Raw genomic sequence first — 12,636 nt, 5'->3', positions numbered from 1 at the left:
ACAGTGATTCTCGGAACACGGCCAATATGTTGACATTAGACACGAGGAAGCGACAGAGATTTGGCAGATGACAACACGCGAGACACGAGCTCTTCTTGTAGTTCTTGGGTATCTGTTCCTCTGACAATGAAACATACAGCTTTTTCTATCTCTTTTTCTTTCAAAGTCCATTTGAATCTCCGTGAAAATTTTCAAATAACTGACGGAGAGAGAGAGAGAAAGAGTGACTTTACATCGCCAACTCTTTTGACTGGGTACAGCTAATGTTACGAAGTCGTTATGAAATATATGTGTCATGTACAAAAATGTATTTCAATAATCTGCGAGCTCAGTATCAATCTCACCTTCAACCGACCGACCAGCTCCATGAATTCTTGTAGCTTCTTCGTATCTTGCATTGTGATCGATTGTAAAACTCGTGTTATAGTCCTTTGTACTTGATCCTTCAATGGCTACACGTATTCCTGCGAGCAGAATATATCACAGAGTACAAAATTTGCGACACCAGTATTGCCAGTTTGACACAGACTGAAAAAATAAGGCGGGAAGATAGCGATCAGTGATGTAGCGTTATCGCGATACGCGGATAGCGATCATTTCCCTATTCCCTAGTCACTTTCAGGATTGCGTTCAAAAACGCTATTTTAATAGGAGTTTCGAACGCAGGTTTAAGCCCGTATCAAACTACGTATTGAAGATTGAAATTTGACCAATCAGGATAAAGGAAATTAAAATTTCCTTGTCCTGATTGGTGACTTCTTGTCTTAGTTTTTCGGTCCCCTACACGAAGTTTTGCCGTTTAAATTTGGGACATCCTGTATACATATAGTATTTTACAAGTATATATGTGTTATATTACCATGGAAAATAAAACTTTTATATTTTGCGTTTTACCTGTTTAAAAATAATTTTAATGCATTAATGATATTTTGCTATTAAAATGATACCAAACACGATATAAATTGGATAATTTTTAGTTATATATGTAATCCAAATTTTTATTATTAGTATAATTAAAAATTATTCGATTTATGTTGTGTTTGATGTCATTTTAATCACAAAAATTTTATTAATCCATTAAAATTATTGTCAAATCGGTAAAATACAAGTAAAAATCTCTCTTAAAGTAAGAATCGAAGTGACAAAAATCTAAATTATAAATTATCGTTTTGTTGCGATTCTTACGAATAATAATTATTTTTCTATCGATATTTGGAATAAAAATATTTTATTCCATATTTTATTGTTTGACGATTTAGACATGATTTGAATTGACAACGCGCATATATATTGGCTGTCGTTAGTTAATGATACCGAAAACTATCGATAGCAAGTTACTGAATCCCACTACTCTGATAGGTCAAGGTCAAGCTTTGCAATTAATAATTCGCGGATATACTAGCTGTCTCATTGATAGATTTATCGACACGCATTCTCGTGAAATCTTTAAAAGCGTGCTTCCCGAACGTAGCCATCATCAGCTGATTAGTGATTAGTGTCTCATGTGTTATTCCACTTGTTCAGTTATATCTTATATTATTACACATTATTCAGGAGAAGAATCGAGAAAGATATGCATGATTAAATGTGATTTAAAATAAAAATATAATACTATGAGCGAAGCGAGCGAACCTAGTGACATTGAAACATTTGATAAACAAGATGACAAGGATGCGGACTTTAACGTGGACAATTATCGTCAAGAAATGGATAGCGATGATTCCTTTATCGAAATGCCAGAGAATAATGCATGGATAAATATTCAATTTAATTCGCTCAGATTTTGATACAAATGCACTCACATTTCATGCCTTTTTGTATAAAGAGACAAAAGTTTTTTTGTTTATATTTGGAGAGGGTATAATTTAAATTTAAAGGAAGTCTGTGGTACAAAATTCGAATGAGTGTATTTTGTCAAAATCTAAGATGAACGGATTAAATTAAAAATATTTATTCTGAATAGTATGCTATTACAGATACAAATGAATCAACAGGATGGCCAGTGTACAGGTCCGATTATTTCTGGACACAAATTTGATAAGAAGCTGATATGCATTAAGTATCCGGGTAACATAATTAACGTTGATAAAGCAATCGAAACATTAGGTGGCATTAGCTCTATTTCTACGGTACATGATACAAATTATACATTTCATATTCAATTAATTATATTAAATTACTTAATTATATATATTTGGTCATTTAACAGACTGTAGATGCTCCTAATAGAAGACTGGAATTGCGATTTAGACCTGATGATGGATATAGCAAACCTGCCTGTGGAGATAGACACAGTACAATTGGTTTTTTACTCAGAGTTAGGATAAAGAAAAATAGGGTAACACAAGCAGATATAACAGAGGCTACACAATCAAAATATATGGATGCTACAAATCTAGAAGCTACTGCATCTTGCATTATTGGTAGCAAAGAAAATCTTAAAACATCCCATTTGGTGGAAGATGAACAGATTAATAGTGCATTTAATGTTACGATAAAAGAGGATAGCTGCAAAGATAATGTTAGTATTGAAGATATTGTAGACAAAAGATGTACCGCAGATAATATTAAAAATGTCGATAGTACACATGAAGATAAAAGCTCGCCAAAAAGAAAAAAGAATGTATTGTCTACGTTTGACAATAACAGATATGAAAATTTATCCCAAAAGACAGATTATGAATTACCATGTTTAAAAATATTAGGAAGAGTCGAGACTGAATTCAAATTTACCAGTATGTTCAATAAATTATGTAAAACATTCTCTATATAATAATTCCAATCTTTTTTTTTTTATTTAACATATTCTTCCTTTTTTCTTTTAGATTTATGCGATTTTCAATATGTACCAATGACACAGAGCAAATCAAATCCAAAAAAATTGGAATGCATATATAGCTCGATTTATCCGATAGGTATACCACCTTTTTCTTGGTTGAAAAATGACGTGCCTTATTTTCTGCCACCAGCCGCGTTCAGTAGAATGGACACTGTGCAGCAATACATACCAAAAACTGAGATAGATTCTAACTCGGAGAATATAATTGGTAAAAACAAAAAGTGTCAAGCAGGCTTTCCCAATTATATATACTTTTCCACGCTAGGGGTACCCACCGCAGCACCAAAAGGCATTGAAACAGCTATGAAAGTAAAGTTCCTTCAAAATGCACACTTGGAACAAGTGCGCCAACTTTTTGAGGAACGTCCAATTTGGTCCAAAAATGCCATCATGTATAAGACACAATTTACATCTGAACAATTAAAGATATTATTACCATCAGTGGCATATTATTTTATGAATGGACCATGGAGAATCATGTGGGTGAGACTTGGTTACGATCCAAGAAAGGATATTAATGCGAGAAAGTATCAGACGTTGGATTATAGATTAAAAGCTATGCGTAAGTTATATATCGACTGCCAAAGATATTTAATATTTTATACAATACAAGAATATTCTATAAAAAAGATTAAAATTTTTGTATGTAATCTATAGATGGATTAGGTTTGACTGTCAGATGCAAAAGAAATTATTCAAATTATACATTACCATATAAATCTGCGTCCGTTTCTAAACAAAAACCTGCTATACTCACTGCTACCCTGAGTCAGCAACAAAACCCGAAAAAGGAGCGACATTTACATGAGAATGTGTATATATATCGAGAAGGCATGGTACCCCCTTCCCGACAAATGTTTTATCAGGTATTTGTCAATTTCTTTTTTTCACAGCATTGATAACTTATGGAAAATACTTGATTTTGTACAATAAATGAAATTATCTTTATTTATTATGTTATTAGTATTGCGACGTTCTAATAGGAGAAATACAAGAAATGTTGGCAAAGCTTCCTGACCCCTTACCTGGTATAAAATGTCATGAGAAAAGAGGATGGCTGCCAACTGGTTTTGATGTACAATGCAGAGAAATTTTAAACAAACAAGTGCGCGCCGTTCTGAGAAAGAGGATGAACATTCCTGAGGATCGTATGTATTCGTTAAACTTCATTAAAATTATGTTATATATATTAAGAATAAATTTATATACTTTTTTATTATAGATCCAACATCGCTTCCAAGGAAACGGAAACATGGCATTAAATTAAAAACTAATAAAACAATTAATAAAAGAACGAGAAAAGGCAAAGCGAATTCTACAGAGATTCAATTGAATGTTACTCCTACTTTGGAATCGAATGTGATTAATGAAGATTTGAAGCCTGAGTTTAACTAATTAAAATTATAAATATGCAAGAAAAAAATCTAACTATATTTTTTTACTAGATACCTCTTCAAAAATGCATTGAGATGTAATATTCTAAATTAACTTGACATTTGTTTACAAAACATTAGATTTAGAGTTTTACAGAGTAATTATACTTTTATATATATAAAAGTATGTTTATCTGTATATATACACATATGCAGATATATGTAAATGTAATATATATGTATGTATGTGTATGTGTATATATATAAAATAAATATAAAATATAATTATCCTTAATTAAAAATTGTAATATGAATTTCTTCGTTTTACACATAGGCCTATATATACAAACATCAAGTATTTAATTGCACACAGATTTATGTCATGATGAATGAATATCTACATATGATGCATTCGATATGGAAGTTGAGGTGTGAAGGCATACATGGCGTCTAAAGTATTTTCATCTTTTTTCACGACCATAATTAATTTACACAATTACATCATCTTCCAGATGCATGATCACAATCGCTTTAGACTTTGTAAAAATGGCCAAACATGTGATATACTCTATGTCTATGTGATATTCCTCGCTCGGAATCTAAAGATGCGCCAGTACTTCGACAGCAGTTATAGGTGGTGTTTGATCACCACTGAGAATAACTGGCTCGGATTCAGTTTGAACAATTCTAACGAGATTCGCGTCCTTTTTCGAGGGTACTAGAGTGGCATTCGGTGTGACATTCGTTTCAGCACAATAACTCGGCGGTCGACTTTCCCTCGTTGTAGCAGGAGCTGCGATACTTCCTGCGTTCGATCTGTAGGTCGGTGGCGGCGATGTTGTAGGTTGCAGTCGGTCCAACAACAACAGCCGAAGTCTATATTCTTGCATACTAGCCTGTAACGAAATATATAGTTTGCATATAAATTTGTTTATAATCAAGAGGCGCAACAGCATCTCAAACACCAAGTGTGTGCGCGTGCGCCAAGAACGTATTTAGATTTTAGATAAAAAAAAATCGAATGTTTGAATGAATATGTGATACAAGTGACACTAATTTGTATGCATCTCTAATATTTTTTAGAAAGCATATACAGATTATTAATTTTCGTATCATTACACATTTAATTGGTAAAAGTATCTAGAAATTGAAATCGAATATTGAATTCGATTTTTTTCGAATACTTTTTACACATTACAGATTACAGATTTTATTCTACTATGCTATTTTACCTGATAACTCGGTGGTGGGGTTCTAAACTGGAATTCTGGATAAAGCATAGCGGCATATGGATGTATCGGTCTCATAGGCGGTATCCTACTGGAAATGCCTGTGAAACCAAAGAAGCTGCCACAGTAGTCTTGGTTGGTCAATCGCCATGCTACTGCACTCACCAATACCAGAAGCACTCCTATACCTTAACAGATAACATACACTATTGTAATAATAATACTTATGTAATGTCATTGTAATATTATGTAATAACTTTTATAGTTACAATACGAAGAAAGTAATTTCTCTCTAAAATCTTCATATTCGTCCGTTTATAATAGATTTAAACAGTTGAAATATTTATAGACTACAGTCTGCTTTTTAAGTGAAAGTAAAAAAAAAGAATGACATAAATTGCAGTGTTTATATAGTCAACAAGCAGCGATATCTGTTTTTCCGATCTACGAGTACGTCACTCCTTCGATCTCACGGCCTCTCTATGTGGATAAGTATACATCGATCTCTCTGTAGAGCATTCCCCTATTGTGAGAGGCATTCTGAACAGGTCGCAGGTTACATGCTCACGTTTAGAAAGTAACTGTTGCAAACTTGAGTTTTCCTATCCTCTTCTCCTGTCCCTTGCTAGACTCTGTCACCACATGAATTTAATTGGCCCTGGCACTCTATATGTAATGATTATTAAAGTGATTTTTTTTTACGGTAAATTTCAAAAACTTGTAAATAAGGCAAATGTGTTTCTCTTCCGCAATTCTTTCTCTACACAAAGAAATTTACATTTAAAAAAAAAAAAAAATCAAGAATAAAAATAATTGCTAAGTTGGGAGAATATAGCGAATAAATGAATATACGCATACTTGTTTTTGAGCTGAAAAAAATTGAAATTTTCACTAAAAAAAAAAGTTTTTTCGAAGACATCGAAAATCTATAGCTAAAAGAAAAAAATCTAAGTAGTTTTGAGAAAATAAGCGTTACAGATTTTGAGATTAAACGTATAGTAACTCTAGTTCTGAATAAAATGATTTCGGCCGAGTCATTTTTAATTCTCGAGTTTATGATCTCTCAATCCTCCCAAGTATATATTTAATTTTTGTAAAATATCGTCAATGAAGATAAACTACCTATAGAGATATCCATTTGTTTCACATAGTACAGCAGTATATATAATACAAAAAGCTATGACTATACAAAGATTGCTTGCAAGATTTTTTCTCATATCAAGAGATAATATCTTCACAAATCGTTCCAGTCGCTGGTTGACTGTGTCATTTATTTGCTATATTTTAAGGACGAATATATTATGAATAAAATAATTTTTTATCGGATAATCAGGTACAGATATTGTAGTCTTTTTTTCTTAAAACAATTAGCTTCATTATTTTTAATCACCGGATTTTGTATTTTTTTACTACTAAAATCTCGCATATCGGTAATCTCAAATAAGGAAAATGCGTTTCCTTACCGGACATGAATATTCCCACGAGGTGATCACGACCAGAAGCTTTAAGAGCGCCTAGGAGAGTGCCAGCACCGGCGCAAACGAGACCTACGAAACCAACACCTAATATGGACCAGCGTACAGGCGGGGAACTTAAGCCGCAGCACTGTTTCGGAACTGCATCTCTGTGACATAAAAAGTGATCGTTGAGTGACCCACTGACATACACTCGTCTCGTGATGATCATTTGGTGTGCGCACACTGTACAACGCCAGTCGTAAAGCTATGTACGATCATATAGCTCGTAAATAAGATGTACTTTCGGATTAGAAATGTCTGTTTGTGCATCCCGTATAATTAATTAGAAAATTTGAAGTTACATTTTTATTAGTTATTTTAATGTTTCGCAACGTGTTACTTATTTTGTGTTACTTATTTATCAACTTTACATTTATCTTTCACACATACCATCGAATTAAATACAGCTTTAAAATATAACTCTCGTAGAAAAAAAAGTCAAAAATGATCGTGACTCACCTGCCAAAGGCAGAGACGCTGGCGGGTACAGGAAAAGGTAGACCGAGGCTGAGACCTCTGAGACCCAAGTGTGGGGGAGGAGGATGAAGGAAACCTCTAGGAGGTGGCACCAACGGTACTCCAAGCGCGGTCGAGACTGTCTGACAGCCTGGCGCGGTTCCGGGATACGTCGTCGGTATGGAACAGGATCTCAGGGCGCGACGATGTTGCCTTCGTAACCGTCGTTCTCGCCTACGAGCGTCTCGGATGCCATTGGGAACCTCCTCGCTCTGACTCGCTTCTGGTCCACCGTGAAGCGCCAGTTCCGTTTGCGCTTCCGTCGAAGTGAAAGACCGTACATTGTCCCGTGTCGTTTCCTGAAATACAAATAGACTATAAATTTCAGCGCAACAATTCGATCGAGCTGTGATGCGAATTTTGGGATTCGGTTAGAACGATTTTTTTCTCCGGTTATAAAATAGTGAATTATCTCTCTCGCTGCTTCTTCTCTTGAACGAGGGAATCTCGAGCTCTTATCTGACGCCGAAAGAGCTGAATAAGCTCATAAAATGTCACTCTATTTCGCTCGCTCTCATTCTCATCTCATTTTCCTCTTTGGCGAGTCGCCCAAATAGTTCCAGGAAAATAGAAACGTTCGTATCCTAGTCGAAAGATTACGATCGCTCCCAAGCAGCAATCTTATAACCAGGGAACATTGTATTATAAATGTTGGATGAATAGATAAAAATTTATCCGATATTTACAATCGGAAGAAACGGGTGTCCGCATGAAAGAATGAATCGAAAATATGGAACAAATTTTCTTTCAAAGCTTTGTTTTCAAAGAAATAAGATTAGTAAATTCGAGATTATATACAGGATGTCTACTAAAATTTTGTAAAAAAATTCCTCGGAAATTTCCTGATCTTCCAGATTTTTGTTTAAAATTTCAAGTAAAGAGAATCTTTAAATGCATAATTCATTTGGCTTGCCGATTGTTTACAATATGGAGCAAAATTATCAAAGAGAGAATTTTTTCAAAAAAATTCCATGAGAGTTCTCTGATATTTCCACAAAAGAAATCCCTGACAATTTCAAGTTTTTCATATTTTTCCGGAGAGCAGACATCCTGTTATATAAAAGTAAAGTCTTCTCTACATTAAATTTGTGCATAATTTCCAATTATTCTCTCATCAATTCATCTTGGCCAGATGAGGAGGATTTAACAGCTGCTATCAAAGAGAAAAATAAAATATTAAAAAAATTATTTTTCGTTTCTCAGTGTGTGTATATATATATATAATTAAGCAAACGGTAATTTCGGTGACTAGATGGTTGCACGTGAAGATATAATGTCAAAACGAGAATTGAAAAACGGTACCTGTGTTCTGTTCACGTCGTTCCTGACATTATCCACGGCAGCGATGTCAACGACGCTCACAGCCCTCGGGACATTCTCGGACAAAACATCGGCCATCGTACGGTCTTGAGCATTGGCGTGCGTGTATGTGTGTATCCGCACTCCACGGTATAAGATATATACATATATATCTTTCCGTTTCGCGCACACAATGCGTAATCTTCACTCTCGTCCCGATCGTCTTTCGCGTCGCGTCTCTCTTCGATCCCACTTGATATTTTTAACCAAGTTCCTCTCTTTTCATCAATCCACTTTTCCGTTCTCTCTTTCGTCTCGTCCTTTCTGCGTTCGTTTTTACGACACGATTCCCATTCTCTTTTATCTCCGCATCACCTGCCTCGCGTTGATCTCCGTTTCTAGCGACACAAGTCAAAATGAGAAAATGCTTTTCTCTCCCGATTTGCCATCGGGAAAAAAAAACCAATGTTTAACGACTAATTATAATTGACATTAATACTCAGTGTGTACATGGATTTTGGAGCAACAATGTCCTTTCTCTCCTTTCGTTTCTCTTTTCACCTATTAACGCGAGTTATATATATATATATACAATTATAAGATTTATGAGAAATATAAGTTCATATATAATAAACCTAACAATTGCAATAAAAATTAAAAAAAATAATAATAATAAAATTAAATTAAAATTAAAAAAAAACGAATATTGGAAATACGTCTAACATTATTATCATCTACCGAAACAAAGTCACAGTTCATCATGAAATCCTAAAGATCCAGTCTCCGCAACAAATAACCGTTCGCTTCAACAAAGTGTGTGTACACCTAACGCAGTCTCCGAGAACCTACGGTATTCCGTTCACTCGCTTGAGAGCGGCATCGTAAGCGGATAAAGAGTTAGTTCTTGCCATTGCGGTGTGGAATTTCCGTGTAATGCAATTCCTTCGAAACCGCGATCATCTGATTCCGCGCGATCTAAAATTGAAAACGCTTCGATGCTCCTCGGGTCGTAACCGTTCCATGCAAATGTAACTTTTGTGTTCTTTTAAACGACAACGTTTAAGTTCACGTCAACTAGATCGATTCGCCTGAGAGCACACGTGGGAGAAAGTAGATTCAAGCGCGCTTGAGAGCTGGCCTTTCTCGAGTTACTATTGCTTCATTTACTTGTATTTTGTCGATGTAATCGTTTATCGTAAATTTAAATATGAAAGAACACTTTTTTCTTTGTCTCCTTGTATTCTTTCGATTTATCTACGGAATATCAAAACTCCCTACTTGAGAGCGAAAGGAAAATAAAGGAAGTAATATGTATATTGTATATTTTATCCGATATAACTTTTTGTTTTTTATTTATATATATATGTGTTTTTATTTCTGTACTCTTATTTCTTTAATTCTTTCTATTCTTTTTAGCTCAGCACAATAATATTTTAATTATTCGCGACTAATTCAATTTTAGAGGCATAAATGCAAAAATTATATTGTCTCAATCATCAAGATGAATTTTAATATAAATTATTTTACATAATAAATTCGAAAATAAAAATTAATATTTTTTTTTCATACGACTTAATAAAAAAAAAACTGATTTCAAGAGAATAAAAATATTTGACATTTTTTTGTTTGTGAATTGAGTAACTTGTTATTACATTACATAAATCATTTTTTATTTATATTTCAATAATAATTATCAATTGAACGAAAAAATTCAACATATTATTTTGAAAAATATAATAAAGAATAATTCAAGTTACATGAAATAAGATGATTGAAAAATATTAAAATCTTTTCATATTTTATCTAATATACTTCATTTTTATTCATATTTTGATATATGCCATCAAAAACTTATGCAAGTTGATTAAATGATAGAAAAATTAATAATTTTCAAATGATTTTCAAAGCAAAGCTTTGTATATAAAGAAAAAATCGTGCTCCAGATCTTTTATTTATTTATTTATTTCGTTTTTTTTTTTTTTTTTATTAGAATTATTTTCTTGGCCGACATCTATCACCGAAGCTATCATCTCGGCTAAACGGTTGTAATTTTTTTTTCGTGCGATTCTCTTTGTTGGAGTATCAAAACAAATCAATGGAAATAAAAAAGAAGGCCAAGTTAACTTTCTAATAAAATTCAACGAAATCGAAGTTCGTAGTTAATCGAGTCGTGGTCATTGAATGAAAAAACGAATTCTATGGATGAGTTATTTTTCCACGATGGAAAAAAAAAAGAGGCCGAGAAGAAAAAGAAATTTTTATAGGAATTGCAATGGAGCCAAACCAATCCAACTCGTCTATATCGATCTCTATTTTAATCGACCATGCGTGAAAAAACAAGTCCTTGCGAGAGAGCTCTGTTATTACGTACGCGACGCGATGTAATATTAAGGAGAATAAAGAAAAATAGAATATTATTCTCTATTGAAAGAGAGAGAGAGAGAGAGAGAGAGAGAGAGAGAGAGAGAGAGAGAGCGAGAGAGAGAGAGAGAGAGAGAGAAGAAACTTATATTCTCTATTAAACTCTGAACTTTTTATTCGGATAATGATAAAACTCGGTAAAACATGTATCGCAGAGCTCTTAGGGAGTGAACGAGCTATTACTTTCGAGAGTAAGAAACGTGAACGCTTTTTAGAATCTCGAGATGGATATTTGATTTTTTGAAGAGCAACACGGAATATCCTTTATAAAGACGATAGTGTCCTACTAACGGTTAAAATCTTTGCGACAAAGAGATTTCATCCTTTTATGGTGTTAAATCAGGAAATGTCAACGTAAAGGGGTTCTGGGAGCATATTTGGAATTTTTTTAATTTTAAGAGAATTTTGACACACACTAATCTTTTTTCCAACACATACACATATGACCATTTTCTCATCTATACGTATACGATGACATTTAAAAATCTGTTATTCTAAATTGGCATTTTTAAAACGCTCTCTCTCTCTCTCTCTCTTTCTCGTGTAAATATTTATAATAATCCTGAATAAAGTGTCGGCGCGATAAGAGTGCACTTTTATCGTGACAAGAATACAAGCGCAAGCTTGTAGCGACGTAACACGACGGAGACCCACGACTCTCTCACGTCACGTACGTTCGAATTATTGACAAGTGCTCCCGGAGAGCGTGCGAGGGTAAAGCCGAGTAAAAAAACTGATAAACTTATTTTGCGTGGGCGGCGCGCACACCCAGCATTGACCACGGACGAACGGTAAATCAAGCGAGAGAGCCTTTTTAACCTGATTGGGGTCGCAGCAGATTTCCCAACGGGCCGCGCGCGTATCCGTATTCGAGAAAGCAAAAGGAGTCACTCGCTGGAAGTGCCTATCCTCCACGGCGACACGAACACTGCCACGCTGACGCTGGCTCGGATAGAAAGATCACGACGATTGCGACAGCAGGACGATTCCTTTTGTGCGATCGTCCTCTGTCGAGATCGAACGAACCTAATACACGAAACCGCGAAACAATCCTTACCAGGCTGGCGGCTCCACTGACTCCGTTGCTGGACGAGAGACGAGACTGGGACGTGTAGCTATACCGCTGTATGTAGCCGCGACTCACCTACACAATCGCGCGTCAAATACATCGATTGCCAAGCGCCAATCGCGTCGCGTCTCCGGTTGACGAGGGTACCTCGGTGTCCACTGAACGTGTGAGAAAGACGAAACGTGTACGACGCACAGTGGTGCCGAGACCGATGGACGAAAGATGTTAAAGGGGATCGCTGATAAAATGAAAATTCTAAGATTTTTGAACCGAATGTCACATGGGCTTTATTTAACAATCGGGAGAAAAAATTCAATAGTATTTCAGAAATTTTTGCGAATTCGAGATGACTGAATTCTTTTTGTAAAGTAAA

General features: G+C 34.7%; 2 protein-coding genes across 6 annotated transcripts; one reads left to right on the top strand and one right to left on the bottom strand.

The window, feature by feature from the left end:
- The first annotated feature begins 1,004 nt into the window (after positions 1-1,004).
- L(2)37cd (general transcription factor IIIC subunit l(2)37Cd) lies at positions 1,005-4,354 on the top strand. 2 transcript variants are annotated; one of them, XM_070300449.1, is made up of 8 exons: positions 1,005-1,126; positions 1,555-1,748; positions 1,977-2,129; positions 2,210-2,735; positions 2,826-3,401; positions 3,497-3,705; positions 3,804-3,987; positions 4,062-4,354. In XM_070300449.1, exons 2-8 carry the CDS (start codon positions 1,614-1,616, stop codon positions 4,232-4,234), a joined length of 1,956 nt encoding a protein of 651 aa, XP_070156550.1. In that variant the 5' UTR covers positions 1,005-1,126; positions 1,555-1,613; the 3' UTR covers positions 4,235-4,354. The 2 variants fall into 2 exon arrangements, with proteins under 2 accessions (XP_070156550.1, XP_070156549.1); XM_070300448.1 differs by lacking the exon at positions 1,005-1,126 and having other exon boundaries at positions 1,281-1,748.
- LOC138935689 (uncharacterized) lies at positions 3,499-12,531 on the bottom strand. Of its 4 annotated transcripts, XM_070300454.1 has the most exons (7): positions 9,512-10,350; positions 9,284-9,334; positions 8,777-9,171; positions 7,418-7,773; positions 6,905-7,065; positions 5,445-5,629; positions 3,499-5,108 (listed from the first exon to the last, which is right to left on the bottom strand). In XM_070300454.1, the coding sequence occupies exons 3-7, from the start codon at positions 8,870-8,872 to the stop codon at positions 4,812-4,814; spliced, it is 1,095 nt and encodes a 364-aa protein (XP_070156555.1). In that variant the 5' UTR covers positions 8,873-9,171; positions 9,284-9,334; positions 9,512-10,350; the 3' UTR covers positions 3,499-4,811. The 4 variants fall into 4 exon arrangements, with proteins under 4 accessions (XP_070156555.1, XP_070156554.1, XP_070156557.1 ...); XM_070300453.1 differs by lacking the exons at positions 9,284-9,334; positions 9,512-10,350 and adding an exon at positions 12,252-12,531; XM_070300456.1 differs by lacking the exons at positions 9,284-9,334; positions 9,512-10,350 and adding an exon at positions 12,221-12,239.
- Between the last annotated feature and the right edge of the window lie 105 nt (positions 12,532-12,636).

This window comes from Polyergus mexicanus, unplaced genomic scaffold (assembly GCF_030449975.1).
Source record: "Polyergus mexicanus isolate NDT 795.1 unplaced genomic scaffold, iyPolMexi1.0 SCAF_8, whole genome shotgun sequence".
NCBI lineage: Eukaryota > Metazoa > Arthropoda > Insecta > Hymenoptera > Formicidae > Polyergus > Polyergus mexicanus.
The sequence above is the reverse complement of the archived record's forward strand: the minus strand, read 5'-3'. Positions and strand labels throughout refer to the sequence as shown.

Bases quoted from the DNA above. Each gene is read 5' to 3' on its own strand.
- LOC138935689 (XM_070300453.1), bottom strand. From the start codon at position 8,872: ATGGCCGATGTTTTGTCCGAGAATGTCCCGAGGGCTGTGAGCGTCGTT. The intron at 7,774-8,776 runs GTACCGTTTTTC...TTTGTATTTCAG, and splicing joins ACGACGTGAACAGAACACAG to GAAACGACACGGGACAATGT. The intron at 7,066-7,417 runs GTGAGTCACGAT...TTTATGTCACAG, and splicing joins AGCGTCTCTGCCTTTGGCAG to AGATGCAGTTCCGAAACAGT.